This window comes from Macaca mulatta, chromosome 3 (genome assembly GCF_049350105.2).
Source record: "Macaca mulatta isolate MMU2019108-1 chromosome 3, T2T-MMU8v2.0, whole genome shotgun sequence".
Classification (NCBI taxonomy): Eukaryota; Metazoa; Chordata; class Mammalia; order Primates; family Cercopithecidae; genus Macaca; species Macaca mulatta.
The window spans coordinates 152,719,625-152,746,952 of record NC_133408.1 but is presented as its reverse complement, the minus strand read 5'-3'; the positions used below and the strand labels follow the sequence as shown (position 1 = coordinate 152,746,952).

The 27,328-nt window shown below is 38.3% G+C and overlaps 1 protein-coding gene and 1 long non-coding RNA gene across 3 annotated transcripts; one reads left to right on the top strand and one right to left on the bottom strand.

Moving 5' to 3' along the window:
* Positions 1 to 4,345: 4,345 nt before the first annotated feature.
* LOC144340165 (uncharacterized) lies at positions 4,346 to 12,313 on the bottom strand. Its single transcript, XR_013415932.1, has 2 exons — positions 12,187 to 12,313; positions 4,346 to 6,371 (listed from the first exon to the last, which is right to left on the bottom strand). It is a non-coding gene; the product is annotated as an uncharacterized LOC144340165 (long non-coding RNA).
* A 12,866-nt stretch (positions 12,314 to 25,179) lies between these two features.
* Positions 25,180 to 27,032, top strand: SMIM30 (small integral membrane protein 30). 2 transcript variants are annotated; one of them, XM_028846201.2, is made up of 3 exons: positions 25,180 to 25,206; positions 25,577 to 25,670; positions 26,130 to 27,032. In XM_028846201.2, the coding sequence occupies exon 3, from the start codon at positions 26,158 to 26,160 to the stop codon at positions 26,335 to 26,337; it is 180 nt and encodes a 59-aa protein (XP_028702034.1). In that variant the 5' UTR covers positions 25,180 to 25,206; positions 25,577 to 25,670; positions 26,130 to 26,157; the 3' UTR covers positions 26,338 to 27,032. The 2 variants fall into 2 exon arrangements, with proteins under 2 accessions (XP_028702034.1, XP_028702033.1); XM_028846200.2 differs by having other exon boundaries at positions 25,180 to 25,294.
* The last annotated feature ends 296 nt before the right edge of the window (positions 27,033 to 27,328 follow it).

The window sequence follows — 27,328 nt, the reverse complement described above, 5'->3', positions numbered from 1 at the left end:
GATGCAGAGCTAGTAAGTATTCAATTTGAACACAGAACTCTCTGACTCCAAAGCATAGATTCTTCCTACTATACAACTCATTCATTCAACAAACTTTTTTTTGTTGGTTGGTTTGTTTTGTTTTGTTTGTTTGTTTGTTTTTGAGATGGAATCTCGCTCTGTCGGCCAGGCTGGAGTGCAGTGGCGCAATCTTAGCTCACTGTAAGCTCCGCCTCCCAGATTTACACCTTTCTCCTGCCTCAGCTTCCAGAGTAGCTGGGATAACAGGTGCCCACCACCACGCCAGGCTAATTTTTTTTTTTTTTTTTTTTTTTTTTTTTTGTATTTTTAGTGGAGACCGGGTTTCACCGTGTTAGCCAGGATGGTCTCGATATCCTGACCTCATGATCTACCCACCTCAGCCTCCCAAAGTGCTGGGATTACAGGCATGAGCCACCATGCCCAGCCTCATTCATAAAACATTTATTGAGCATTTACTATGAGCATGTATTGTGCTGAAGATATAAAACATAATAAACCATGATTTTTTTTTTCTTTCATGTGGCTCACAGTCCAATAAGAAGGCAGTTCCATAAAGACAATTCCAATAAAATTTGATGAGTCCAAGAATCAAGATCTGCAAGAGAAATTATGTAGCACATAAGAGGGAAATCTAATCCATCCTGGGAAATCCTGAAAGGTTGCTTGTAGCAGTGAAATCCTCTGTAAAGTCTTAATGAATAAAATAAACAATAACAGCTAAAGTGTGTGATGGATAATTTTACGTGTCAACTTGTCTTCATTAAGGGATACCTAGATAGCTGTTGACGCATAATTTCTGGATGTGTCTGTGAACGTGTTTTGGGCAGAGATTGGCACGTGAGTCGATGCATGAGTGGGGGACATCTCCCCTTAGTGTAACTGGGCACCATCCAATCAGACAATCAGATGGGGGGGCTAGATGGAACAGAAAGGCAAATTTGCACTTTCTCTCTCCTGAAGCTGGGACACACTTCTCCTATGATTAAACATCAGAACTCCAGGTCTTTGGACTCTGAAACTTGCACCAGTGGCTTCCTTGGTTCTCAGACCTTTGGCTTCCCTGGTTCTGAGGCTTCAGACTGGAACTGAGCCAAGCTACCAGCATCCCTGGATCTTTAGATGACAGCTGACCTGTGGTGGCACTTCTCGGTCTCCATAATCATGTGAGCCAATTCCCCTAATAAATCCTCTATCTATCTATCTATCTATCTATCTATCTATCTATCTATCCATCTATCTATCTATCCATCCTATTGGTTCTGTCTTGCTGGAGAACTCTGACTAATGCAATATGCATACTCACTAAGCAGAGAGATTATTATCCCTGACTTACAAATGGGAAAAGTGAGACACAAAGAAGTGAGCAACTTGCCCAAGTTTAAATAGCTTGTAAGTAAGTGGTAAAGCCAGGTTATGATGAGCACGTTCTCTCTCAGTTTCTGTCCATGCATAGGAATTTGCCAGAAAAAAACTGGACTGAAGAGGGGCATTTTTTTGCAAGAGGAAAATTCAGAACAAGGCACAATAAATTGCACTATGTGAGACCACACAAGATGTCTGCTATGGCTGAAGCAGAAAATAACAGGAGATGAAAAGGCACAAATAATGGCCAGATCGTGAAAGGTCTTATGTGCTATGCTAAAGATGTTAGAACTTATCCCATAAACTGTAGAGGAACACCTTCAGATATGCACATCAAACAATGATTATGCCACCTACGTGGAGGGTGAATGTGAGGGTTAATCCTAGAGAGAACAGAGCCCATCTGAAGGCCATTTTAATAGTGCAGCAGACAGAAAATGAGAACGTGAATTCAGGTAGAGAGAGAGCAAGATGGAGAGCTTGGATACAACACATGTTTAAATAGCAAAATAGGCAGAACTTGATGATGAACTGGATGTGCCTACTTCCCTGCCCATCAGACTTTCCTGTTTTCAATAATTTGTTCAGGAAAAGAAAAACATAAATACATGTGTTTGTCATTTCAGAAGTGGCTAGGCATGGTGCTAGACATGAAAGCATTATGAAAGAATGACACACTTCCCATCCTAGAAGAGCCTACTGTCTGGAGTGGTGGTGAATAAGGACAAGCACAATACAGGGTTTTGTGGTTGTGATAGAAACAGGTCCAACATGCACAGGGGGTTCAAGGCAGGAGTGGTTAGCTCTAATCAGGAAGATAAGAGAAGGGTGCGGGGAGCGGATGATCCAAATTAAATCTGAAGAAATGTGCAGGTGCTTTCCAGTGGATCATGAATTACTTGAGCTGGATGTTTCTCCAGTGTAGAGTAACAGGAATACAGCAGAGCAAATAGTTTTGGTGAATTATGCAGAGGAGGTAAGAGGGGCAGGATAAATATGAAGAAGTCTGAAAGTATCCAAAATAGAACAGAAATTTGTTAGCTGTTAGTTCCTCTATTAAAAGACCTAAGCACAAGAGGGAAATTGAGGTCATGGAAGGATGAAGGTGGGAGACAAGATAGTGATCTGCGATCAAACTACCAGAAGCACTGGAGTTTCACAGCACTGTCTGTGGCCATGCCGTAACACTCCATCTAGCCCCGCCTTGAGGCCCAGAGTTGATGCTCAGTATGCTTAGAGAAGTGGCTTTCTTATCATTGTAGGATGTCATCTTGAAATTCACAGTTAGGAAATTCACAGTTAGGATGACTTGAAATTTCAAGTCATCTTGAAATTCATTGTAGGATGTCATCTTGAAATTCACAGTTACGCATCAGGCAGTCCCTACTCCTTTTCTAAAGGATTTTAAATTACCACATAATAAGTTATGTTTAGAAGCCTCACTGCTTCAGTCACAAATATTGATCTGTGCGTGCAAAAGTGCCTTTTTTGGATAGATGTGTTTACACAGACATTATTTTCTCTAAATGCAATGCCCAGTGCCAAAAGAACAAGATTATTGATGAATATAAACTCTCAGACTTGAAAAAGAACACCTTTGTTTAACCTGTTTAATATACAGCATCTAGGCAAACAATTTCTAAATCTCAGGCATCTTCCTGGAAATGGCTGTTTATCACCTCTAAATTCAAATTCCTGAGGCTATCTCTAAAAATCAAATAAGAAAAAGGGAAATTCGTTTATGGAAATTGATCATAGACTTGCTATATGGTCGAGTCAATACTATAGCATAGGCTGAAAACCTCCCTCTTTGATTTTGAATAATCCCCATATTCTTTTTGGGGAGACTTAAAATTATTTTTTCTTAAGAAAAATAAAGAAATTTGTTTAGTGAAAAAAAAGTTTAATAAAGTCCTTTTAATTATATGTATACATTAACCGTGAAATTGTGCAGAATAATTATTGTGACATTTATCCATTGATCATAATGAAATTTATAGTAAGAATGATTAGAACATAAACAAGTCAGAGAAAATATGAAGGTAAGTGTCATTTGGGGCAGTTGTAGCAAGATTTAGTAAAGATTGAGCCTCCCATGTTAAAAATCCATTATTTTATTTTCTATAAAATATATTATTTTGTTCTCCTTATGTGAAGGTGGCAACTTGGAATTGGGAATCAAAAATTCTTTATCTCTCACAATCAGCCATGCCCAGTTCAATCCAGAAATATCAAAATCTCTGATCACATGCCAAACTAAAGATAAATGGTAATAGAACTTTTAGATATTCAACACCTGCAATAAAATAAACTGGAGTTATGACACCAGAAAACAGTAGGTTAAGGGCTAAGGCGAGTCCTGCCTTTTCACATATGACAGCATGTTTATTCATCCCACTGTACCTGTCCAGCTGTCCAACAATACCTTTGTTTGTCATCATTCCACCTCCAATGAGTTTCCGAGGCCTAACATTGACCTAACATTCTTGCTAAAGTCCTCTCAAATCTGCTCACTTTCCACCATCCTCATTGTCTCTACCCTAATCTGGGTGCTCATGACCTCTTCCTTGTCTCTTCACTGGTCCTGATGCCTCTCCTTGTGGTCCCTCCAATTGCTCTTCATATTGCTCTCCAAATGCAAATCTGGTCAAAGTACTCTACTACTGAAGACAGTTCAATGGCTCCTTGTGTTCTCCAGATAAAGTCTTACATGCTCAAAATATAATATTTTTGTAATCAGACCCCTGCTTACCTCCTAATTCCCTTCTCCTTACTGACTCATGAAAATAGCCTGTGTTTTAGCTATCATGAACTACAGACAGGCTCTCTTTCTCTAAGGCCTTTCCATCCATTGCCCCTTCTTACTAAGAAACCATCTCCCTCATATTTCTGCCATTAATATGTGTTGGGGGCCGCACCGGGGGTGGTGGAGAATGAAAGAACACACACAAAGACAAAGACACACAGAGAACATGGCGGCCGCACTCAAAGCCTCCGCCTCACTTTATTTATACTCCATAAACCTCACGTCAGCAGAAAGAATGCAATGCAAAACAAACTTTCTTTTCCCACATGTAACCTTCTACTCAGTACCTTGTTTCTATATTCTTTCTTATCTACCCGCCTTCTTGGCGCCTACGGGAGTTCATTAAAAGTTCAGTTGGAGATACTGTCCTTGAGCCCTATCTATTCTCAGCATACTGTTTTCAAAGGCCCCTGCATTTCCCCCCTTTTAATTTTGTTTTGCCTCAATCCTAAAAAGGTAGCCCATATTTGTTCCTGTGTTTTCTTTTGTTTTTGGTGGCGACGGAGGGAGCATCGAATCACCAAAAGAAGTAGATCGAAACCAAGTGCCCAAAGCAATATACTTCCAGAGATTGTAGAAATCCATGTCTTCATCTGAGTCCATGAGTTAAAGGCAGCAAGGCGCTGACCCAGCTCCTGAAGGGTTACAGTTCCGGACAACACATGTAATTGTTGTCGAAATGCTTCGGAAATGTTCTGAGTGAGCTCTTGGATGTCCAAACTAATATTTTTATGGCCTACTAATAATTTTCGGATTACAGTCCAATTTTGAGAGATGTTAAAAGGCACAGGCATTACACAAAATTGAGTGGAATTCCAATCACATTGTAATGTTACCCGAGTACTGAGTACAGTGAGCTGATCTCCAAGACATGTCAGCGCTTGTTCCATGTTGTCCAATCTTTCAGCAAGTTGAGAATCAATGTTTCGCTGTTGAAGCCATAACCGGTGAGATTGTTCGTGCCATTGCTGCATAAATTCAGCATTTTGTATGCTTTGACGAAGAGCGAGCCCTGCTATGGCTGCAGTGGAGACGATGGTGACAAGGCTCATCACCAAGGCAATTATAAGTCCAAGGGCACGGAGGGTTCGCTGGAGAGAAGTCCAAATATAAGTCTCAAGAGGTGATGCCCCCCATGGTCGCGTAAGGTTAACAGGTAGCCAAATTTCCTTACGAGCCCTGAGGATATAAATATCCCCAGTAAAGTTGTGCCACCAGGAATGATTGAGGCAAGACAAAAATGTACACGTATCTGTACAATTAACAATCCCCGTAAGATTATCCCATGTCAAATTTCCTGCTAATAATAGGTAGGGCTCACGGACACAAGCAATAATATATCAGGAGGTATTCCGATATAACTGAATATGAAAAGAGTTATTCGGGTTAGAAAGATTAAGGGGCATATTCCCCACAAAAGTGCTAATGGCATCGCCTGCAACTAACAACTTCCAAAAATAACTCTGTACTTCAGGCCTCCTTCACGCCATACCAAGGTTTCATTACTGTTAGCAGCAATACTTTTATTTACCCGGTGCCATTTCAAAGGTATGTGACTAAATTTTATTTGAAAATCACCGTGCACACTTCAATCAGTTATTTGCATCCCATTGTATTCTAATAAAATCCGGGGTTTAGTTCCCCGACATTGTTGTCACTCCAGCACTTCAATATTAGGAGAAACCTCTAGAATAGGACAAAAAAGTAAAGAACTAGGAATAGTTTCATTACTATATACAGTATGATTATATTAAAAACTTCTAGTTACAATAATAACAGTATTAGCAGCCACATGACTATGATTATAACGAACAGCCCAAGCTTCATGCGATTTTCGGAGACAATGAGGACTATTTCCCATACATATTGGAAGTGCTTCCACTCCAAATTGGTATGTGCTGATTATAATTGCTGTTTCCCGTTCTATGTTGTCCTTGTCCATATAGGAGGACGGCATCCAAGTAATGTTATTGGTGAAAACCTTAATTTCCGCCTCCTCCCAGGCGACTCCCTGATACAAGGGTGGAAAGGGAATATAAGTCCAATATTCATACAAAGCCTCACTAAGAGAAATAAGTCCCCCGCCGAGGCACATCTAACAAAGGAAGAAATGCATGCTGAATCCAGTTTTCTTTTCAACAGGGTTTCAATCATCTTGTAGGAAACCACTCAGGTCCACTCCCTGTAAGGACAAGAGCATAGCCCCGTCCCTGTTTTAGAACTTGCCCTTGAACATACTTTACCTTCCTCATTAGGATACCAAACCTTTAAACTGTCAGCAGGGACTATCACCGAGGGAGTTGAGGAAAGATGGGTTACAACAGCAGAGTCTTGCAATTGTCTCCATTGATTCAAAAAATAATTAAGGTAAAAAGAACCTTCAAAATCAAAAAAAAATTAAGGTAGAAAGGTTAACCTTCAAAAAAATCTGGTTTTTTGGGGGGGCTCATTTCCCCCTTTTTGTTTTAATAGTTGAGTTTTTAAAGTTAAATTTGCACGCTCAATGATGGCTTGACCTTGACTGTTGCCCGGGATCCCGGTGATATGTTGAATATTGTATTGCTGTAAGAAAACTTGTAATTTATGAGAGACATAGGCAGGGGCATTATCAATTTTAAGTATAAAAGGAATGCCCATAATGGCAAAACAAGCTAAGAGATGTGTAATAACAGAATCAGCTTTCTCAGATGGCAACGGAGTGGCCCATTGAAAATGAGAAAAAGTATCAATGGTATGATGAACATACTTTAATCGTCCAAAAGAAGGAATATGTATAACATCCATTTGTCAAATTTGATTAACTTGAGTACCTCTCAGGTTAACTCCAGGATGGAAGGATGGAATGCTCAAAGGAGCACAGAAAGGACAAGCTCGAATGAGAGAACGAGCTTATTTACGAGTTAAATGAAACCGTCGTTGAAGGCCAGAACTGTTAGTGTGATGTAGAGCATGTTCTTGTTCTGCAGCCTGCAAGTGGCCAATTAGAAGTGAATCAATCTGAGTATTTCCAAGAACTAATGGTCCAGGCAGTTGAGAATGAGAACGAAGATGAGTGATGAACAACGGAGCTCGACGTTGGCTCAAAGTAAAGGATAACAAAGAAAAGAATTTCTGAAGAGAAGAAGTAGCACAAAGAGGTAAAGTGGCCTGAGAAATATAAGAAGTAACATAAACGGTGTATTGAGAATCACTAACAATGTTACAACCAGTAGTAGGGAAATCAAGTAAGATCATCAGAACAACAAACAATTCTCCCTGTTGCACCGAGGGATAAGGATAAACTGTAACTCAAGATTGATGAAGCTTCTTGCCAAGAATCAGAAGTTGCAAGAAGATAAGTGATCTGACTATGAGTGAATTGAGAGATAATTAAGGAAGGATCTCCTCCCCAAAGTTGTCGACAGTGATACCGTCCTTTGATGATCAGTTCAGCTAAACGATCAATATAAGTAACCAAGTGTTTAGATGTTTTATTGGACAAAAAGATCCATTTTAGCGGCTGATTGGTCTGATGAATCATTCCTGTAGGAGAATGTAAAGTATGAAATAAACAAAGGGAAAGGGGAACATCGGGAAGGATATAATGTAAATGAGCCTTTTGAAGTTGCTCTTCCACAAGCTGGAGTTCCTGTAAAGCCAAAGGAGTTAAATGACGTGAGCTGTCCAAGTGACTGTCTCCTTCTAGAATAGAAAAAAGATGTTGTAACTGAATAGAGAAAAAACAATTTTTGAGATCTATGACCATTAATTTTTAACTTTGTGGGATAAGGGCAGGATTAGGAAGACCAGGCTGTAAACTTTCCCTAGGTTTAATGTAAACATTTATAGTTTTAAGACAAGACAAAGACGGGAATTCCATGCAGAAATACATGGCTTTATATTCCTCTCGGCCATTTGTTTTTTGACTTACTCTTTTAGAGTCCTAAGTATTTCTTTAAATAATGGTCACTGGTTCACATAAATAGGAGTGGTGGCTATGAGTTTAAAGGATTGTAGCCCATTTTGAACATCTTATTTTTGGCAGCTGAGGAAATATGAGGAATGTTTTAAAAAGCAGCAAATTGTTGTGAAAGATCTTGTTCCCAAAAATTAATATTGATAGGAACAATATAAAAATAAAAATAAAAAAAACACTTGACCTTGTTGACCTTTAGGACCGACACAGGTTAAAGGTTCTACGTCTTGATAAACCACAGAAGCAGCACCCAAGCCAGTGAGTATAACTGCAATTTGTCTTTTTTCCTATTGTATAGGCCTCTAATTTAAACAAATAATAGACATATTCACCCCCATATCAATTAACCCTTTAAAAACTATTCCATTAATATACAATGAACATAAGGGCTTTTGATTAGAAACTAAAGTTTCCCAAAAAACAGTTTTTTCTGTGCTACCAAATCCTCCCTATTGAGAATATATTCCCCTGCCTCTAGGCATATAAATTGTGAGACTTGAACCATAATAAGACTTTTATTAGTAACATCATGTCCTTTTGGCAAAGGGCCACACTCTCTAATAGCTAATTTATATACTCCTCTATTAGGAGACAAAGTATAAGGCTGAGTAATAACTAAGTCAGCAGCGGCGCTCTGCTTAGTTGCCACATAAAGCTGAGAAACTGGGGTAAGGTGTGGGATCCTTAAAGAGGACTTGAATTTATTCCTTAATGTTGTAGGCCATTGCTCAATGGGTATTGTATGCAGATTTAGTCAATAACAAATATTTGTAAACAAATAAGGTGATTACAGGTACAGAAATTCAGTTCGTAGCTTACTATCCAATAGAGTATCTGCTTTGTAAAAGATGGTGGACCACAAAATACTCAACGGATTTTGGTTTTCAAAACACAGTGATGCTATCCAAGGCTAAATGGATACTTGAAATTGGGATTGGATCTGGTGCTGAGATACAACTTTTACTTAGTTATTGATTTTTCTTTCCTCTGATTATTCCAAGGAGGGAGACTACCATTTTTGTACTTTATAGAGCAGTCTAGAGGAAAGGGTTAAGCATGTAAGCTCTGGGGACAGAAAGTCATATTTTCAAAATATAATAGCTATATGACCTTGGATACATTTATAAAACTGTCTTAACTCTGTTTTCCTGTCTACAAAATGGTAATAATTATAAAATTTGTCAGTCTTAAAGGGATGTTGGAAGAACTAAATGCAAGTGAAGATTTTTTCACAGTAGTAGACACATAGTAAGTACTCAGTATACTATGGCTATTATTACTGTTATTATTGTTAATATTGTGTCTATTAATTTTAGCTCTTTAATGTAACAAGTGCAGAACCATAATCTCACATCCTTCAGAGTCATGCTGATCTTGTATTTTTTGGTCCTTTGACTAGTTTAGTCATTTATTACAAGAAACCTAGTTAATTTGTGCATTCTTTTCCTTTCTTATATTTCTCATTTGTAAAGACTGATAAACCAACTACACTTTCAGACCTGGTGACATAAATTGTTGGGGCCCCAAGCCTGTGGGCCCCGGCTCCCATTTCCCAGGAGAGGAGACAGTAAATTTCCACTTTTATCAGTTTTGAAATGACATTTATTTGTCCAATGTCGACCTTTACCACAACATTTGTACACCTCTGAAGGCTGCTTTCTGCCTTGAGGGATAAAAGTGTTCAATTTTTATGACATTCTTTTTTTTTGAAATGTCTAGGTTTACCACACTGCAAACAAACACCTTGTTTGTTATTTCCTTTTAAGGCTTTAGACAAAGCTCCAGCAAATAATTAAGCATCATAAATAGCCCCTCCAACACTAACATAAGTTTTAATATATTTCTCTAAATTGGCCCCATTGGCCTTTAACGATTTTAACAATTTTTAACAGTCAGCATAAGCATTTTAAAAAGACAATGTTTATAAAAAAATTTTTGAAGCAAGGCCAACACCCACAATTTTGAAGACAGCATCCTGAAGACGGGCTACAAAATCTGAATATTGTTCATTTGTGTCCTATAAAATCTTCACAGAGGAAAGGGAAGATTTTCCTGTTATCTCTACCTTATTTTAGGCCCTTAAAAACAAAGTCTTGATTTGAGTAAAGGCAACATCATCTAAACCAGCCTGAGCATTAAGAGTAGCATATTGGCCCGTGCCTGTGAGTTGTTCCTCAGTGGGTCCAGGGGGATCACACATAATATTTTTCCTAGCCTATACATGTGCCTTGTTCATTTACCAGCTGTGCAATTGTAACCACTGAGAACGATCAAGAAAAGCCTTCCCCAAAGTCTTCCAGTCTATAGGAATCATCAAATTTTCTGATGAAAAAACATCAAGAAGACCAAGGATAAAAGGAGATTGAGATCCATAGTTAGAAATGGCAGCTTTCATTTCTTTTTAAAAATTTAATTTGTAAGGCATTAAATTGGACATTATTGCCACCATTTGAAAACTAAGCATTAGGAGCAAAAGAAGCACAAATAATTGGAAACAGATCCAGCTCCTTAAATTTTTTTTTTTTAAATTAAAAGTATATATAATATATAATAATACTCATATCCCCAAATGTAAAGAATCTCAACATATTAATAAGAAAAGGCAAATAACCCAACCAAAAGTAGCAGAACAAAGAAATGACAATAAACCTATATGTCTAACATCATTACTCACTAGGAAATATGTATATTAATACCAAATTGAGAATCATTACATACACAATACAATGGTTAAAATTTAAAAACACAGAAAATATCAAGAGGTAGTTAATGTGTTAAGCAACTCGAATACTCAACTTCTGTTTGGAGTGTAAATTGGTGGAACCTATGCACCCCTATAACATAACAATTTCCTAGCTGGGGTTATTAATACTATATTAATATTAATAGTTAATATTAATGTGTTTATTTATTGACTATTGAAATACTCATAATATTTTAACAAACAAGATATACATATACACTGGTTTTAACATATTAAACAGGTGTTTAGCATAAATTTAAAGTATGTCTGATGTGAACAGGGCTTCAACTTTGCCAAACAAAGGCAAAGATAAGGAAGCCGGGGGATTGGAGGCTCTGGAAAATCCTCTTTTAACAGGGCAGAAGGGGCCGGGCGCGGTGGCTCAAGCCTGTAATCCCAGCACTTTGGGAGGCCGAGGCGGGCGGATCACAAGGTCAGGAGATCGAGACCACAGTGAAACCCCGTCTCTACTAAAAATACAAAAAATTGGCCGGGCGCGGTGGCGGGCGCCTGTAGTCCCAGCTACTCAGGAGGCTGAGGCAGGAGAATGGCGGGAACCCGGGAGGCGGAGCTTGCAGTGAGCCGAGATCGCGCCACTGCACTCCAGCCTGGGCAACAGCGTGAGACTCCGTCTCAAAAAAAAAAAAAAAAAAAAAAAAAAAAAAAAAAACAAACAGGGCAGAAGGAAAAGAAACAGGGAAAGCTCGCAAAGGTGAGTTAGAAGAATATATCTGTAATATTTGTTGAAGCATTTCCATAATACACTGCATGTCAGAATTTCCCTTAGAAGAAGGAAGAGCTGGCTTTTTCTCTTCTCCCCCTTTTGCTACCCTGGCACAAATGGGCTCCATTTCAGATTTATTTTATTTTATTTTTCCAAATCCTCAGATACCTTTCCTCTTATGGCTACATTACCACACTCCGAATCAGTCTCAAGTAACTCTAATGTCTGAGTGATAGAGTTACACAAGGTCCACAATTTTAGAGGCATAATATCCCCTAACTGGAGAGCTCTAAGCAGAGTTTTTACTACCTGTAACCATTCTCTGCGATTCAGCTGCACTTTAGTCTGATACTGAAACCAGTAACAATGTTGTTCAACATGGGCAAACAATCACTTCAAAGTCTTTTTCTTTCACTTCTACTCCCATAGACAGCAACAGTCCTTGAAACAGCCATAAATATTCTGAGGCCAGAGAGATGAAATTCCCATAATGAAAGCTTAAGAAGGTTCCCCTTAACAATATCTGAGCCTTACCCGCTCCTAGGGGGTTCCCCTTCTTGTTCTCCCCTACTCACCCGTGCTGACCCTGCTCGCTGCGCCACTTGTTGGGGGCCGCACCGGGGGTGGTGGAGAATGAAAGAACACACACAAAGACAAAGACACACAGAGAACATGGCGGCCGCACTCAAATCCTCCGCCTCACTTTATTTATACTCCATAAACCTCACGTCAGCAGAAAGAATGCAATGCAAAACAAACTTTCTTTTCCCACATGTAACCTTCTACTCAGTACCTTGTTTCTATATTCTTTCTTATCTACCCGCCTTCTTGGCGCCTACGGGAGTTCATTAAAAGTTCAGTTGGAGATACTGTCCTTGAGCCCTATCTATTCTCAGCATACTGTTTTCAAAGGCCCCTACAAATATGGCTAATTCTTACTTAACTTACAGGTTTCCTCTCAGATAGTAACTCTTCCAGGATGCCTTCTACTCTACCTGACTTGATATGTCCATAGGAATTGATCATCATCAATTTGGTGTTCCCTTTTAGTTTCCCTAACACATCAGTAAGTATTTTTTGAAAAAATGAGAAAATCCAAATCATTTTATTTCATGACTGGCTTGGATGTAGCACTTGTGTGAAAAGATACAAGCTAGTAACAACAAATTAAGCCACTCAGCTTTGCATCCCACATTCCAATGCCTGGAAACACATCCACCCAGGCCATGTTAACGCTATACAATCAAGGGTTGACAGGGGCCCTGATATCACTAAAACCAAGTCCCGTAAGTATAAAAATGGCTTTATATCTTCCAGAAAGCCAAGGGCTTGAGCTTGCCAAAAGATCTCTCTAGTTTGATAATATAAAAATTAACCTTTATTGTTGCAGGGTCATCCCAGTGACATGTAATTGTCAGAAAGGTAATCAACCGCTTCTTTCTCACAGTGCTTAGTAGCCACCTAGTTAACAGAGAGTAGAGCATCACACAGCTCTAACGTGCTTCTTGTCTCTAAATCTAAACAAGCATGATACCCAGAAGCAAATTCAATCAAAAGAAGCATTACTGCTTTCTCAAATGACTAATACAAAACCAGCTATTTAACAACAACAAAAAAATACTTTTAGAACCCATTTAAGGTAACTCAAAACCTTAAATGGGTTCTAAAGTAATTTTTGTTAAATAAATTGTTTTAATGAACTGGAGACTTCATAATATTAAAGCTTACTGTTCTATAAGCCAGTTGGCATCAAGATAAACTATACCTGTCCAATTTAGAAGACTCATTTAAATAAAACATCTAAGGTTCAACTCTCAAACACAGTATCTAAGCTATGGTTTTGAGTGTGACATGTAGGAAAAGAGGTAAAGTATTACTAGTCTCTGCTTGCCGCCTTGATGGTGTAGAGGTAACAAGTATGGTAAGCATAGTTTTAATTAGCCTTTCCAGAGGAAGCCACCATGCACAAGGATTTTTGTTAATCCTCTGCCAGCCTGCTATTCTATGCCATATATAGTAGACTGCAGAAAGCTGAGCTACCTTACCAAGCATGGTTGGAACTATGATGATCCACCCAGGTTCCTCACCAGGGTTAAAGCATACTGCCCCCAGCTTTGAGGAATGCCATCTGGTAAAAGCATACAGTTGTAACCCTGACAGAGAAATGCTCTTGGCCACAAGCAACTACCTCACCAAGTACTTCTCAGGGGAGAGCCACAGTCAGTGACCAACCCATGCTAAGGAATAAAGTCCCCTTTGCTTCAATTTGGAACAATTCTTAAGAGACATCTCATTTCCAGAGCTCCCTGTAAGCTCCCCTGAGGCCTCAGTTGCATTGTGGGTCAGCTTCCCCCTCTACCCTATTTTCCTTTTCTCATTTCCTCACAGGTGCATTTCTGGAGAGCACATCTCAAAAAATCTTTACATATAACTCTTCATCTCAGAATTCTACTTTCAACCAACCTAATGTAAAACCCACTTCTATAATTATGTAAGGCAAACACGGTAGCATATAGTAGTTTCACTGATTTTATCAGCAGCTGGTCCTAATATCAGTCTTGGTCTTCCATTAGAAATGCGAACCTATTCACTGTGACAGAGACAAGATCTAGAATTTAATCAACACTAAATGGCTCCAGTTCCATTTAACTGCAACAAAATTTAGAAGCCAACTCATTGGTATTAAAATTTATCTAATTTTATCATTACCCAATTATAAAAGGGATAAGAGTCCAGAAGAAATTCTCATTGAAAGAACACAAAAAGAAAAGGATAATAAAAATGATTTATCCATAATAGATTACCGTGTTTTCATAGATAATGGGAAATGTATTTTTTTCAACTTATAAATACCCAGTTGTGCCTTTTCTAACCAAAATAAAAAGAATGGTTACAATAACATCTATTTTTCATGTTCTCAATTAATCTTTTAAAATCTGCTTTGAAAGTTAATGAAAGGTTGCCAAGGAATCAACCAATTCTTTTATTTCATCCACTTCTCGATCCACAGGGTATAAAAGGATTCTAGATTTGGAGGCTTTGTCTTTTTGATTTCGAGTATTTTTGTTGCTTTAGTAGCACCACTTTGAAGAGTAGAAACTAAATACGCTGGTCCACCTGACTGTGGTCTCATTTTTCTAAGCTGATGAAAACATAAGCTTCTTTTCTAGAACATTTGGACACAAAACAAACTAAATAGAAAGGGGACCCCAGAGAAAAAATGGTGATGTGCCTCTCTTTCAAGACAATATAATTTTTAAATACACATAGATGTTGTCATACAGAAAAAAGCAGTATTGCCCACAAAATTAAATCTTGTTTTTGTTTGTTTGTTTTAAGTAGAAATTCTATCAAGTACAGATAAAGCACTAACTTGACCACGGTTTCTTACAACCAAATGCCAGGGCCTTACTCTTCTTGGGGAAAGAGGTGGATGCAAATGGGGGCAGAGACCCATTCTTTTATGTTTTCTGGGAGCGTGGGACTCTACTAGTCCTGAATTTGAAGTTAGCTCCAAAGGCAGCCAAACCTTGAACTCTAGCTGGGTCTGAGTTTGCTGTGTTAAATCTGCTTGGGACAAGCTTCCAGGCGATGGAGAATCCACCAGATTTTGTATCCTTAGCTTCCTAAGTGCACTGGTAGTTCCAGGCCCAGACACTGCACACAGGATTCACCACCCATGTAGCTGTGGCTTGCCACCTCCTTCCAAAGCTCTTGGAAAGCCCAATGTGGCCGGGCAGAAGGGCATGGGAGGGTTCCTGGTCCCCATTACAACCCATAGGGCTCTAATAGGTGGCAGCTCCAGGCCAGAGACACTTTCTGAAAGGGTACTGATGGGAAAGTACCTGGACCTCATGCAGCACTTCCCTCTACTAGGTGCTGCCAACCCTGGGTTTGAGTCAGGTCTGAGGCATGGTGAGGCATCTGATGTCTTAGAGAAGTAGAGCCAACTTTGAAAACTGACCTGGAAAGTTACCATTATTAAAGGTTTGATTTCATTCACCATGACCTTGTCCAGGGTGATGACATGTGATCCGTGCATTCACATGGGGCCCTGCACTTAGAAGACTAACAGGTCCAGTTTAATGCTCTTCTATCTAGAAATCCTTACTTTTGACCAAGAGGCCCCACATTTTCATTTTGTATTGGGCCTAGAAAATGTACCCAGTTCTGGCCTGTCCTTTATTAAGGCCACATTTAGACAAAATAATTGCCAACTTAACAGGAGGACTGAATCAGCCATTCACCACTGTGCAGGTGTCTATGTGTGGGGCGTGTGTGTGTGTGTGTGTGTCTGTGTGTGTGTGTTTACGGAAACTGAAAAAATGTTTTGGGGCTTTTTGTCTTTTTTTGTTTGTTTTTCATTTTGTTTTGTTTTTGAGACAGAATCTCACTCTGTCCCCCAGGCTGGAGTGCAGTGGCGCGATCTCAGCTCCCTACAAGCTCCACCTCCCAGGTTCATGCCATTCTCCTGCCTCAGCCTCCCGAGTAGCTGGGACTACAGGCATCCGCCACCATGCCCAGCTAATTTTTTGTATTTTTAGTAGAGACGGGGTTTCACCATGTTAGCCAGGATGGTCTCAATCTCCTGACCTCATGATACACTCACCTCAGTCTCCCAAAGTGCTGGGATTACAGGCATGAGCCATCGCGCCCAGCCTTTTGTCGTTTAAGCAGAGAGTTGCTTTAAAACTTATAAAATACTTCATCAAGATATTAAAGGATAGGAAATGTTAACACAAACATTCAATGTCTAACATTCACTTGAGATCAACCAGAAAAAAAAAAAGAGGACTATCTTTGAATATATAGTCTAAATCAGGAGAAAATGTTACATATTTAAAGAAAATCTATAAAACACACATTGTTATAAGAACACTTGTCTCTCACTAGACAATGTAGGCCAGCACCCCACTTCAATCCGGAAAATAGTTGCACTTTTACTTCCTAACATTGCTCATGCCATATAACACTTCTCATTACCATAAGACAAACCATGCAGGCTCCATACTAGTGAGGAAAAGTGGCTAAGGCTGAAAACTTCCGAGATTTTGGAAGAACACTTGTATGGGGAGACCTAAGGCCTAATTCTGGTGCTACAATTGTGTAACTGAGGGCTTGACAAGATCCCAGCAGATAGTAGTTTCTTATGGAAGCACCAAGACTGTGACTAGAATATCCTATTTTAATCCCAACTGAAAGCAAAAGAAATGTTTGACACTTGGGGATAAAAGAAAATGATTGAGAAGAGTCAACGTAGCCCTCCTCCCACTGTTGTGCTACAACAAGGGAGGAACACAATAGCCTGCTCGCTTCTGAACTTTACTAGTCATTGCAATCTCTCTTGTCTACTGATTATTGTTTCATTTACAAATGAGAAACATTTTATATAATCCAGTACTGGTCACATATTTAATCTTTAACTTTGTTTTTCTTTTTCACGTTTTTGCTTCCCTGAATAGCTGAGCATCTAGAGAATGTGATAGGCAGTGTCAACGTGCTTTCAGATCTTTACACTATACATATTTTGGTACCCACATGCTAAAAAGTCAAATATACTTTGATTTTCAATGCTTAAGGGATTTACTCACTCAAAAATTCAATTAAAATAGCTCATCTCCCAGAAAATCAGAACTTGTTTAGAATAGGAAGAAATAGGAAAACCTACTTTGGCCTAAAATTGAACCATCCAGAAATGTATGCTACAATGACTTTATATACACAAGACTGTTGAGATCATTCTGACTCATGGCAAAAAAAGCATTTTGTAGGTGTTCCATTAGAAATCCACTTTCAGGACATATCACATTCAAAAGCTTGATCAACCTTATATCTTGATCCTCAGATATAAACCTTTGTTGGTATAAATAAAATATACAGAACCCATTTTTCATCTGTTCACTGTAGCCTACATGATATTTTATGAAATTAGTATCAATTACACAGGCTGATATTAAAATATTAACAATATTAAGAATCTATCATATATATTTAGGTATATATAAATGTTAACAAAATATTAACCGAAGTTTTCAGAAATAGAAAAAAGTCTGTTTTTCTCCTAGTTTCAAATAAAGAAATATAGAAATTCTTAAATACTAAAAATAAAGACTTTGGAAAGATAAATAACAGTGTCTCAGAGACTCTTAAAACAGGCCCCTGTAATAAGTACCAGACAACAAGCACAGGACTTGCGGGTGGGTGGGAGGAGGAGATAAAGAGAATCAGAGAATGCCAGGTTCACAAGGAATCTTCAAGGACATCTAATACGACTATCTTTTTGAAGTCTGAATCCTTTCTACAACATCCTAGCCAAGTGTTCATTAAGCCACCCTTCTGACTGATCAAGAATTCACTGCTCACTGAGGCAGCCAATTCCCTCTTAGAACATTAGAAGAGCTTTTTTTTTTTTCTATCAAGCTAAAAACATGCCCATTACTTTCTCCCATTGGCCATCTAGAACAGGTCCAATTTCTTTCTTTTATGGCCTTTCCTATGGGATAAGCCACTGAAAATGGCAGACATTCTCATTGAGTCTTCTCATTTACATCCCATGGTTTTTCAACTATGTTCTTCAACTAATGAGTTTAATCTCATCACTATACTGTTAATATCCAGTTTGTTAATGTTTCTATTAAAATAGGAACTCATAAGAGAACAGCAAACTGCTGGGCATAGCCCACACTGGAAATAGCAAAGCAAAGCTTCCCTCCCTCTTCCAGATAATTCACGTCAATTCCTGCAGCCGAAGATCATAGTCACTGTTTTGGTGGCTATGTCATACATGTTGATGCAAACTGAGCTTTATGTTGGCTAAAATCTTAAAACCTCAAAGTCTTAATTTTTAACTTATTCAATAAGTATTTGTGGATTGTCACTATATGGGTATTATAATACTAAGAAGATTATGAGAAATCAGTGTGATATAACCAAAAGAGGTAGGATTCTGGGTCCAAGCCCCACTTTATCCAGCTATATCTATGTATGAAGAACACTTGTTAGAGCTACTTAATTTTCATAATAGGATAATTATCTCACTACTTTCATAATAGGATAACTATCTCTCTGTTCCAAAGCATATGGATGGGCCCTCACCCAGCCATTTAGAATACTAGCACTCCAGGATATCCAGTTCTCTTCCAAACACCTACAGAGAGAAGAAATGTTCAGGGAAGATAGGTCCAAGACCTTACAAATTCAATCTTTGGTTAATGTTGTCACCAGAAATGTGCACATTGGGAACCCACAACACAACACCTTTCTGATCAATTTTATTGAGTCACATTTACTACTTTGTCCTAATCTTTGACAGAGGTTGTTATGAGAAATAACCACATAAAATTCATATCCACATTGTTATTTTTTATAACTGAGGTACTGTCCATTTTGTTACTCAGAGTCCTTCTCAGTGCTAGGAAAGGCTTTGTTCTCCTTAAGGAATCAGATGGTTCTAATTTTTAATGATGGAAATCATTAGAATGGTTTTACATATTTAAAAAATTAAATCTTAAAGACAGTGCCAGGTGCGGTGGCTCATGCCTGTTCCCAGCACTTTGGGAGGCCGAGGCGGGCAGATCACGAGGTCAGGAGATCGAGACCATCCTGGCTAACACGGTGAAACCCCAACTCTACTAAAATTACAAAAATTAGCCGGGCATGGTGGCGCGTGCCTGAAGTCCCAGCTACTCTGGAGGCTGAGGCAGGAGAATGGCGTGAACCCGGGAGGCGGAGCTTGCAGTGAACTGAGATTGTGGCCACTGCACTCCAGCCTGGGCAACAGAGTGAGACTCTGTCTCAAAAAAAAAAGTGTTAAAGACAGATATGAAAGGCTATAAGAAATGATAAGAAAAAAATGTCATTTGACACATATACAAATAGTAAAAAGTATTTGTATTTTCCACTTCATCAATAACTGAAAAGGGATTCATGAAAGCAAGATGAATAATTCTAACTGGGTCTTGTTAAATGCATAATTAACTTAACATCAGGCTAATGTCATTCAGTTGCCCATATGTCACCTCTTCCCAAATAATCAGCCTCCATAAAATGGCAAAGGCTCTAAGATCAAATGAACCTAAGAACTACCAGGAGAACTTGTTTTAAAGTTTCGCATTTTAAAATAAACTCCCCATGTAATTGGGATGCAAGTGAAACACGGAACACACTTTGGGAATACTCTTCTAGGACCAATTTTGGATAACTTGAATAAACTCTGTCACTCTTCCCTGGATCCTCTACTGTCTATATAGGTCCCTTTTAATGTCTGGTCACCAAAGATACGTAGGATATTCTACTAAGGAGTTACTGAAGCAGGCCAGATGAAAGGATTATGTCCCTTCCCTTATATAGCCACCACATTCACTTTCATATGTTCACGAGTGTTGACAGGCATGCTCACAAAAGCAGTGCTTCATTCTGGCTGTCAGATTGAGGTCAATTACTTATTTTGACTCTCCTGAGAAACGAGAGCTTAAAATGCATTAAAATGAGTCCAAATCAAAATCAAATGAAACTATAAATAGCGTTGTACAGGACTTTTTCCTCAATTGAACCGGTTGCAATCTTTTTAATATAACCTATTCCACCTTTAAAACAAAGAATTTGACTTTAAAGTTACATGGAAAATCTGGCAACCTCCTTGAGTAAACTTATTCTTGCAGAAAGTAAGATCTTTTGTCATTTTAAAAATTATAAAGATTTTTAATTCAAACAACATTACTTTAGAGTATTTACAGACAAGTAGTCTGTTGTCTTAATGGTCTCAGGGAATAGATTTATAAACAATCAAAATATTACAAGCAAGAGTAAAGAAACTTTACTATTGCCACTTGGCTCACCATTTCATAGATAAATAAATCATTCCGTGACACAGAAACTGATGTTTATAACATAAAGTGTTCTACCTGGTCCACCTATGTGATTTAGCCAGAGAAATAAATTTAGAAACTAAAAGTGACTGATCACTTACAATTTGTCAACTGGAAATTCACAATAAATGTCTACATAAAAGGTTCAAATACTCATTCAAGCTTCCAGAATCAATTTAAAAGTAATCACTTCCTAGATACTGCTAACCAATAAATTCTAGCCTTATATACACTGCAACATGTCTAAATTGACTCAAAAAGGCATTATCAAATGAACAAAGTGAGATATCCAAAGTGTAAATTCAGTTTCTCAAATTGAGTGATTTTACTCAAAAAATGACGAGACAGAAATTTCATAAGTCTTTCAATTCAAGGGAAATCAGGCTAAGACTGGTCAGGGAAAGATTCACTCTCCTAGGCTATTTGCATTTTCTATCCAGCATGTCTTTAATTTTATAAATTTCATGCTGTTTGTTTCCATGGTTACCAGCTCTTAATCATAATGAGCACCTGGTCTATACAGGGGAATTAATATTTCCCTGTGAAATGCACATACTGAATTATTAGTAACCTCCCTACATTTTTGCAAGGACTAGTTTAAGCTCTTGACCTCTAGCAAATATTTTCTTTTTTTTAACTTTTATTTGAGGTTTGGGTTTACATGTGCAGATTTGTTCCATAGGTAAACATGTGTCATGGGGGTTTGTTGTACATATTCTTTCATCACCCAGGTATTAAGCTCAATACCCAATAGTTATCTTTTCTTCTTGCAAAGATTTTCAAAGGGTGTCTTTAACTTTCTTTTTGAATTTTGTATATTATATGGACTTCAGTTATTTCATGATAATTGAAATTTTCCAACATTTCACAACGTATGTTGACAGGGAACATATATACTTGTCAGTATGTGTGCTTTTGAGCCTGGGTCAGATATACTGTAATTTTTTAAAAAACACTTTTTTGTGCATATTTATTAAATTTCAGTCAAAATCCACTGATAAATTAGGTGAATACTGGCATCCCCTCATTCACCAAACTAGGGCCTAGAGGGAAGTACATAAGCACCAGCAACCCCTCAATTAGTCAACATGATTAGGCTTCCTAAGTGACATTAGAACACCTTATTTCAAATAAAATTAAAATGATTTTTGATCCTGTGGACATTTTCCACATGGCAATATGTGGACAATGATTAAAAGTATAGAGTTTGTCATATTTCCTGGATATATACCACTCAGTAGTTATGTGACCTGGCATAAATTACTTAACTATGCCTCAATTTCTTCATCAGAGAATGACAATAGTATCCAGTTCACAGGATTATTTTAAGGAGTAGAGGGGCTTATATTTGTTAATGTGTGGAATAGTTACTGGTGTACATTAGTCACTATTTTAAGTGTTTGTTAAATATAAATGTCAATCTGACCCTATGCAGCATGAAACCCTGTTTTCTAAGAAAATGTTTTTTTCCATAATAAATGTTTGTTCATACTCTCATGATGGAAGCTAATTCTGATTTTAAATTTCCTTGTGTAGCACTTAATAAATACTCTATGATCAGCTACTTCCATGTCTAAAAATCTAATCTGTTGCCAATAATAGTGGCACTGACACTGACCACACTGAGCCACTTTACATGTCAACTCATTTAATCTGCATTAACAACCCTATGAAGATTGGTGATCCCCTTATTACAGATGAGAAAACTCAAGTTTCAAAAACTTAGATAATTTGCACAGGTTTACAGAACTAAAAAGTGGCAGAGGTAAATTTGGAATCAACCTCTGATGATCCCCAAACCCTGCCTTAATCTGTCCATTACCATGGATAAAGTGCTATATAGATAACGTCACAACTTTTCAAAACTAGAACTTTGTCGCATCCAGTAATTTTTAACCTACTCCAAGAAGGTCAGAAATATAAGTAAAAGTGGAATCTGTTGTGCCTATGAGTGGGGTCTCTCTATTTCCCCATCCTCCACAAGCTCACGTGTATGATTGATTCCCACAGACAACTGATGTTCACTGGTGGGAGGAAGGACCATATACATAATGGGCTCTAGGTGGTGCCTGGAACTGCGCCCAAAATGACCTTTTACACCTCTCCCATACACTTCCGTAAATGCTAGTACAAGAGGTATTTAGCCTCAGTAGACGTTCTCTGCAATAGTTGAACAGCTCTGGAAAGTGTAGCTTATCCCATCCTTTTGGTCTAATGAGTAGTTAGTTCTAACATTCTCAGTGATTAATGTCCTATTAATTATGGGAAATACTGACTAGGTCTGGGTTGGTTTTTTTTAATTGTGAAGCTCCAGTAAAATATTTTGACTCACTTGGCTTGGGTCAATTGCTAATGAGGAAGTCTGGGTTTTATAAATTCCCTGACACACACCAGTCATTGCAAAATCCTGATATTGGTCTGTCTTGCATCCTCTGATGGATCCCAGAGGTGCCTTCCTTCAGGGTCTACCAATGACACTTCTAACAGAAAAATGAGCAGAAGCCACTTCTTTTTTTTTTTCTGAAACCATTTCTGGGTAACATCTGATGGAAAATTTTGCTCTCCACTGCTCAGTTAAGTAACTAAAGTTCTTTAAGTATCACTGATGCCATTAATCTCTATTTTAGTAAAGGATGATGTAGGCACAGATTTGTTTGAATCAAAAGACTAAATTCTGGATTCTATAACCCTAGACACTTAATGTCAAAAGAACAACCACATAGAAGTCTGTAGAAGCATTCACGTAGCTTGGGAAAAATGGGAGTGTAGCATTGCTTCAGGAAATTGGTGTTTCACATTGCTACCAGAGATGTTCACAGGCAGCACTTGTGGTTAGTCGATGCTGGACACAGAAGCAGCTGCTCATCTATCATCGCCTTTTTTAGAAGACAGACCACACATGTGCAACATGGCAGTTATTATCCCGGTCAGCAATCTAGCCAAAATATCTAATCAGGCTTACAGCTAGGAAATAACAGTTCACTGAGACAGAGTGAAGACATGTTAAAAATCACACAGTAGGAGCAGGTCAAAGAAGTGAAGGAGATATCATATTCGTGGTACTCCAGAAATTAATCCTTGCAACTACATCAGCTAATATTGGAACCCCGCCCCCCGAGATCGACATTTCCAAATATAATATATATCACAAACTAATAGAAACCATTATAATTTAAAGAGAAAGTATCTTGCCACTTACACTCTTTAAACTTAAAACCAAACCAGTATCTTTAATGTTGACATGCCTAGAAACAAGTCTGTAGCAATACTAACTTTAAACTAGTCTCTGCTGACTTTAGCTAACTAAAATAAACACATAAGGAAAAATAAACATGTAGGGAAAAACAAAATGTTCACAGTAGGATATGAGAGAATATTTTGGAAGCCATAAAAATATAGCTCCTATTCCAAATATAATTGATTACAAAGGCACAAAAGTAGCTCAAAACAAAGGATGCAATGAACGAAACCTTGTTAAAATAATCAAGGTTAGAGAAACAATGTTGACGTTATTGTGCAGTTATTCTCAGATTTCCAATTTTCTAGTCACCTTGGTTTGGTTTATTTGGCACCTCTTGGTCTCTCATAAGATCTTGTTGGCACATTTATCTAATCAAATCATTATTATTATTAGGCAACATTACTGAGCACCTGCTGGGTGCCTATTAGGAGCCAAGAATATAAATCTTCGCTAGAGAGACTAGGAACGTGTAAGAAAAAGGGTAACTGACAACACAAGAATACATGCTAATTATGGGCATTGAACTGAATGTACCTGCATTATCTAACAGACTGAACCAGGGGACTTTCAGATCAGGCAGGTGGCTTCACACCCAACCTTCATCATTAATAATTTATAATGTGAGGACAGCAAATAAATTTTCAAATCAGTGAATATGGAAGAGTTCAGAAGATCAGATGACTACAAAGGTTCAGGAAGGAGTTCACAGTTATTAGACTACTGAAAGAGCGTCTTTCAGAAAGGTTACGACTTACATATACAAATAACTAATTCTTGTTTTATGATTTAAAAGCAGTATTTTTACATCTTTTCATATGTAGGGACATTCGGGGCAGAGGTTTCACAAAAACATAGCTGGGAAGGAATCACCGCAGTGCACTCTTGAATAGATTGTCACTTTAGGACCTGAATCCTGAGAGATCTTCTGCAATAGGGCTAAACCCATTTTTCCTAAATCCTTTTATGCACTACAGATGTTTAAACTTTTATGATATGCCTTATTAACCGCGCTTTTTCCCCATTGATTAAAAAATTAATAAATGGCATATGGTTCATTAGGAAGATGGTGACAGAGATTTCCTGCTTCAGAAACGTTGGAAGCCGCTGGTTTAAAAGCATCCGGAACAGAGGGCTCTACTCGGGTTCTCTCCCCGCTGCGTCATTTCAGTCGAGGAAAAAGACAGAATTACAAGTGCGCCTTACAGACTCAACAGGGTAGAAAACTTGCTATCATTTCTTTTATTTTGAAGTGAGCTTTTATATAAACACACGAAACCATGCATTTAATAGTAAAACTGGGCAGTGAAAGGAAGCCCCGCGCGTTCGCGACTTTTCGCCTCCGCTAGAGCGTGACCGTCACGCCCACTGCCACTTACAGGGGGAACGCGCCGGGGCATCATGGGAGTCGGCGGCGGCAGGGATTGTGGGAAATGTAGTTTGGAGACTCCGCCCTCCTCGCCATTCCTGTAATGGCTGCTTCCTGGAAGGTAATGTACGAACTCGTCTCCGACGGATACTTAGGTTGCACCAGTGTATTTGTAAAACAGGAGCAAATTTGGGCCTTGCCGTTCCAAAGTAGGAATTCTTTTTCAAATCTTAATATCAAGTCCTGAAATGAACTTATCTCTCTGTTCTGTTTCTTTTTACCTTTTCTTGTGTGGGTGAACTGACCAACTTTTAAGTCTAGTTCCTTGTTGGACAGACTGTTTTCTCTCCTCATTACCTATCCCTCTACCGTCCATATGGCCTCCACGCTCTGCACTGACTCTAGCTGCCTCTTTAAAATAATAATAGTAATAATAATTAATTTTTAAATCCTTCTCTCCGCCCCCTCCCCACTCCCCATGCTAATAATAGGTCGTGTCACGTGGAACCTCTTAATCTCAGCATCCGGAGCTCCAGGAAGGGAAAATTTCAAGTCAGATAGAATTCTATATATACCATTTCTTTGGTAAGTCTTATTAATTCCCCACAACTTCGCAAAGTTATATGTTGTGTGACTTTTGCCAAATTTGTCTGCATTTCCTGGATGGCAGAGACCCTGAGAAAATGTATAATTTTTACCTACTGGGATATTTTAAGTTTCCAAGTTAGTGGCTCGTGCATTTTTTCTTTCTTTCTTAATTATGAACTCCTGTTCAATTTTTGTTTGGTTGATGCACAAGGTGTTGGCATTATCATGGAAAATTCCTGGAATTAGATTGTTATCATGAGATAGGGAGATGAGCCTCAAATTACTGTCTTTAACGTCCCTCTGTTTTTCCACCTATAAGATGAGGAGATGGATTGGAAATGATTCATAAAGTGTCCAAAAGATTGGCTGGCCTGTTATTTGTCATGTGTTCATTTTGTCATTTGAAAAGGGAGGAATTTTTAATGGTTCCTTTTTGTTTCCATGTTTAATTTCTAGGAACCTTCAGCCTCCAGATTCCAACATCATGACCTCAGTTTCAACACAGTTGTCCTTAGTCCTCATGTCACTGCTTTTGGTGCTGCCTGTTGTGGAAGCAGTAGAAGCCGGTGATGCAATCGCCCTTTTGTTAGGTGTGGTTCTCAGCATTACAGGCATTTGTGCCTGCTTGGGGGTATATGCACGAAAAAGAAATGGACAAATGTGACTTTGAAAGGCCTACTGAGTCAAACCTCACCTTGAAAACCTTTGTGCTATAGAGGCTAAACCTGAGCTCTGGTGTGTGAAAGGTTCCAAGAATCAGTAAATAAGGGAGTTTCACATTTTTCATTGTTTCCATGAAATGGGAACAAACATACATTTATAAATGGAAAAAAAAAAATGTTTTCTTTCCAACAAATAATGCACAGAAAAATGCAGCCTATAATTTGCTAGTTAGAAAGGAGGTCAAAGAAGTAAAATGGCTGAAATTTACATAAGTAATATTTCATAATCTTAGAATTCTCTCAAAGCATGTGAAATAGGAAGAAGGAAGTTCTTGCCCAGAATCTTAGGAAATCACCACTGTTTGGTTATAATCACTGCCTCCTGAATCGTTGAGGAGACTTTTCTCCTTTTTTTAATTAGATTTTTTTTTGTTGTCTCCCAAGTTAATATTATATTTAGATATCAGAGAGTCAGCCAAAAAGGAAAACTTTTATCTCTGGGGAAAAAAACATTTAGAAAAGTGTATTCAGTGTATCTAATACTGAAATGCAGAAAAAATCTAATGTTAAAAAAAAAAAAAAACTATAGACATTGACATGGAAGAGATTTAATGTTTTGAAAAAAAACTTTATATTAACTGAGTAACATCCTCCTGATGAGAAGTACTATATTAAATATAAACCCATTATGTTGTAAGTTAATGTGTCGTGTCCATTTCTTATTTGGGGCTGTTTGTATCCATTGCGGATTTTTATATGAGCTAAGTGGAGAAGGGGAGGATGCCTTGTGTTAACTGATTGCGGTAGCTTGAAGAGACATAATCAGTGACAAATGAGAACTGGGCAGCATTAAGGTCAGAGAAGCCCCTGATAGAAAATCTAGAAATATAGAAGGAAAATGAAATGGCCTAAACTGATTTGCACGCCAGCCAAATGAAATATCCTCTCTGGCCTAGCTACTTAAAGTGTCTTCAAGCCAGCAACATCACCTAG

Bases quoted from the DNA above. Each gene is read 5' to 3' on its own strand.
- SMIM30 (XM_028846200.2), top strand. From the start codon at position 25,189: ATGGCTGCTTCCTGGAAGGTAATGTACGAACTCGTCTCCGACGGATAC. The intron at 25,295-25,576 runs GTAGGAATTCTT...TGCTAATAATAG, and splicing joins TTGGGCCTTGCCGTTCCAAA to GTCGTGTCACGTGGAACCTC. The intron at 25,671-26,129 runs GTAAGTCTTATT...TTTAATTTCTAG, and splicing joins CTATATATACCATTTCTTTG to GAACCTTCAGCCTCCAGATT.